The 3,806-nt window shown below is 35.2% G+C and overlaps 1 protein-coding gene across 1 annotated transcript; it reads left to right on the top strand.

The window, feature by feature from the left end:
• The first annotated feature begins 200 nt into the window (after nucleotides 1–200).
• Nucleotides 201–3,054, top strand: LOC126698480 (F-box protein At4g22280-like). Its single transcript, XM_050395738.1, has 4 exons — nucleotides 201–1,255; nucleotides 1,365–1,505; nucleotides 1,592–1,856; nucleotides 2,694–3,054. Exons 1-3 carry the CDS (start codon nucleotides 329–331, stop codon nucleotides 1,853–1,855), a joined length of 1,332 nt encoding a protein of 443 aa, XP_050251695.1. The 5' UTR covers nucleotides 201–328; the 3' UTR covers nucleotide 1,856; nucleotides 2,694–3,054.
• Nucleotides 3,055–3,806: the final 752 nt, after the last annotated feature.

The following is a 3,806-nucleotide window of genomic DNA, read 5'->3' as shown; positions in this document are numbered from 1 at the left end:
CATACAATATATTTCTAAGTTTTGCTTCTAAACCCACTTTCTTCTCTAACTAATAAATTTATATTGACTAATTAAACTTGTTATATATTCATATTTCTATGGATGTCATTTTTATTTATTTATAAATTAATAATGTTTCCGTACATCGCAGGGTCAGCTACTAGTGTTTAGTAAACTAAACACAGACTTATTAATCTAATTCAATTCTTTGAACTTGACCGAAATCATATTCTCTACTTTACTAATTCCATCATCAAAACCTTCACTGGCCGAAACCGAACCAATCAATCAATCAAAATTAGAAAACTGCAGACACTCTCTACCGAAAATGAAAAAGAAAAAGATTGCAGTGGTGGACAGGATTAGTGATCTACCGGAATCTCTTCTGTGCCACATTCTCTCCTTCCTTCCAACCAAAGAGTCAGTCGCCACAAGCATTTTGTCAACCAGGTGGAAGCTCCTTTGGACTCTCGTCCCAAAGCTAGATCTCGACAGTGACGAGATCACCGCTTCGGAGCTTTTGCGTGACGATGAATATTTACGTGAGAGTGAGATCAAGTTTGCACATGTTGTGTCAAGTGTTTTGGCTCAACAAGAACGTGGAGAGCTCCGAACTTTTCGCCTCAGATGGAAATTTTATTGGGATGGTTCCCATCTCGACGCATGGCTTCGCACTGTCGCTGCTCGTAAAGTCAAAGAACTTGATCTCCGCATTTATACTGATGGGGAAAATCTGAAATTGCCTCCAAGCTTTCTCTCTTGCACCACATTAGTGGTTCTGAAATTATCTGATACTATTGCTCTTGATATTGATACTCCTTCATTATCCTTTAATTTCCCGAGCCTAAAGAAACTGCTAGTAGCTTCTTTGATGCCGAGTAATTCACAAGAATACTCTTTCTTGAAACTTCTCTCTGGCTGCCCTGTCCTCGAAGATTTGTCACTTACAACTGAACTCTTTGAGCGTGAATATAAAATATGTGTTCCCACGCTCAAACGCTTAAGTATCCATGATTTTCATTATGACTATGATTATGAACTCAAGATAAATGCCCCAGCTCTTGAGTACTTGAACTTCTTTGGTGATCTACGCGACATCAAATTCTATGAAAAACTAAACAACCTAGTTCGGGCGGATGTCTATATTGCTATATTAGATTCTGTACCTGAAGAATTTCGCTGGAAATGGGTGTCCAATCTTTTTGCTGCACTGAATAACGTCAAATTGCTCTCATTTTCTCCAAGAGGCCCAGTGGTTAGATCCCCTTCATAAGTGCTTTTTTTTTCCCCAATAATACGAAGTTATAATCTCGCTTTTATGTTATATCAAATTGATGTTGATGTGATTTTAATCTCGCATGCAGTGGAACAACTTTGAAAATATTTATCCTTCCTCATTCCAGAATTTGGTCCAACTAGTATTTGTAGTGAATGGTCAAAACTGGAATGTGCTACCAGACTTGCTCCAAAAAGCTCCCAATCTAGAAACTCTTTTTATTACTACGGTTAGTTGATTTAATAGAAGTATTTCTGTTGATCATTCATCTTCCCTAAACTTACACTTATGATCTGCTGTGTTTGTTGTCATCAGGATTATGATATCGTTAAGATCAACTCATATCGGAAGGAGGCACAATATAATCCTGATAATCTGTCATCACTCACAAGTTTTTATTTCAGAGATTTTTTTGGTGATAAGGATCAAGTGGAACTTGTGAAATATGTTCTAAAGGAGGCAAGAGTTTTGAAAACAGCAACAATTGAAGTTTCTCGTGAAGAGTTGAAGGAAAGTGTTCTTGAGAAACTATCAATGTTCCCAAGGTGCTCAACAACATGTTTACTTAGAGTTGAATGAGGTATACTTCTTTAACTGGTACTCTGCAACTAATTCCAAAGGCAATGTTACAAATATTTTCTTTTTATTATAGACCCTCTGCTGGTGGTAAGGTTTTATTACTCTTTTTTATTTTTAAAATTTTCATGTTTTTCCCTTCTTTGAATTGATTGAGAGAGAGAGATAGAGATGATCAATTATCCAATGTTCTCTGACCTCCTTGCAGTAGAAATTGTTTTTTGTGATAACCATTTTGCAAGACATCCATTTGACCTTCATAATTGTTGTTTGTTTTTGAATTAGAATAAAAATTTGATAGAGAAATGTTCATAAGTGAGCTTTTGTTACCTCTTTATAGTTTATGTGCCTGAATTTTTAGATTCTAGGCTTTCTCATTCTGTTGGGTAACTAGCAACAATTGAAATAATAAAACAGTTGAATGTAACTCTTGAAAGTATTATACGTGGATGAAAGATTTAGAATGTTTGATTTACTCTTTCACAAGCTTACTTTTTACCAAATCATTTTGGCTGATACATATCTCACACATTTTGCTTTCACACAACGGTCAGTGTTTGGCTACATCTACATGGCACCTCCTTTCATGTCTATCTGCTCAGTTTTGTTTGCCTTATATAATGTTGTACATAAGCACAACTGCAGTACCCAATATACTTCCATTAGGTGAGATATATTAAGATGCACTACTTATCGTAGAAAAAAAAAATGATAAAGTAAGATCTCAAAGGTAAATGCCTTCGGTAGGTTTTGGCTTACTAATGGTTGTATATATTAAATAGTTGTAAGTCCTTTGTCTTTTAATTGTGTTATTGATTATTGGGGGAAATGTTTGATGCAGAACCTGTCAACAAGTGTGTTCCTACAAGTACACGTCTGCCCCAACTCACACTATATGCAAGAATGCATCACATCACTTCCATTGGATATTGGCTAGACTGATCGTTGATCAACATCTAAAAATACTATTAATCTTTTATCATTAGCTGCTCTACTCACCTGCATTGGTGCTTCTTGTTGAGACTATAAATCTTTTTTTTGTTTTTGTTTTTGTGTTTTCTTATTTTCTTTTTTGATAAGTAACTATAAATCTTTTATCATTAGCTGCTCTACTCATCTGCGTTGGTGCTTCTTGTTGAGACTATAAATCTTTTTTCGTTTTTTGATAAGTAACTATAAATCTTTTATCATTAGCTGCTCTACTCATCTGCATTGGTGCTTCTTGTTAAGCCCTTCTCCATCTTAACTTTTTACTCATGAGCTTTCAAAATTGGACTGGCGTTGCATGGGCAACTTGCAACTTACAATTAACTTGTCAGAGGTATGGTTTCATTGCAATATTATGACCAGATGGCATGTGAAGAAACTATTCATCTAATCTGCTCTTAAATGATTTCTGAGATGGATACCTTTTGACTTTAGCTTTTCCAATCCTTTCCTTTTGCATTTTCTTCCTCATCTGTATAGCTTTGGCTTCTTCTACCACCTTCTTTTCGTCAAGTCTTACCTTATTTTTACTCTGCATGACATTGTTCACCTACTTTTTATAGTTTTTAGTCTTGTTAAGCTGATGGTGGCATTAGTTGTGAGGAAGGAAAAGAAGAAATAAGGTGGTTTTCTGAAGGTTTTGCTTATGCTTCAGTTGACATACTGAATAGAGAGAACAAAATATCTTGTAATGTCCCACCCCTATTCTGCACTTGAGTTAATTTAGGATTTTTAATGTTAAATTTTAGTTATTTTCTAAACTGATAGTTTTGGAAGATGAACTATAATGCTAATGGCTTCCTGCTGCCGCACAATTTACATAAAGTTGCACTGGCCTTGATGTGGTCTCTAATTGCACCTTTAAGGTAATGTAATAGCTAGATTTGGAAAGTTAGAAAAAGAAATGCTGAGATAGATTTTGTTTTGTGATGATGGGTGTGACCTTCTTTATAAAAACCTAAGTCAG

The sequence above is a fragment of the Quercus robur genome, chromosome 9, assembly GCF_932294415.1.
Source record: "Quercus robur chromosome 9, dhQueRobu3.1, whole genome shotgun sequence".
Classification (NCBI taxonomy): domain Eukaryota; kingdom Viridiplantae; phylum Streptophyta; class Magnoliopsida; order Fagales; family Fagaceae; genus Quercus; species Quercus robur.
The sequence above is the reverse complement of the archived record's forward strand: the minus strand, read 5'-3'. Positions and strand labels throughout refer to the sequence as shown.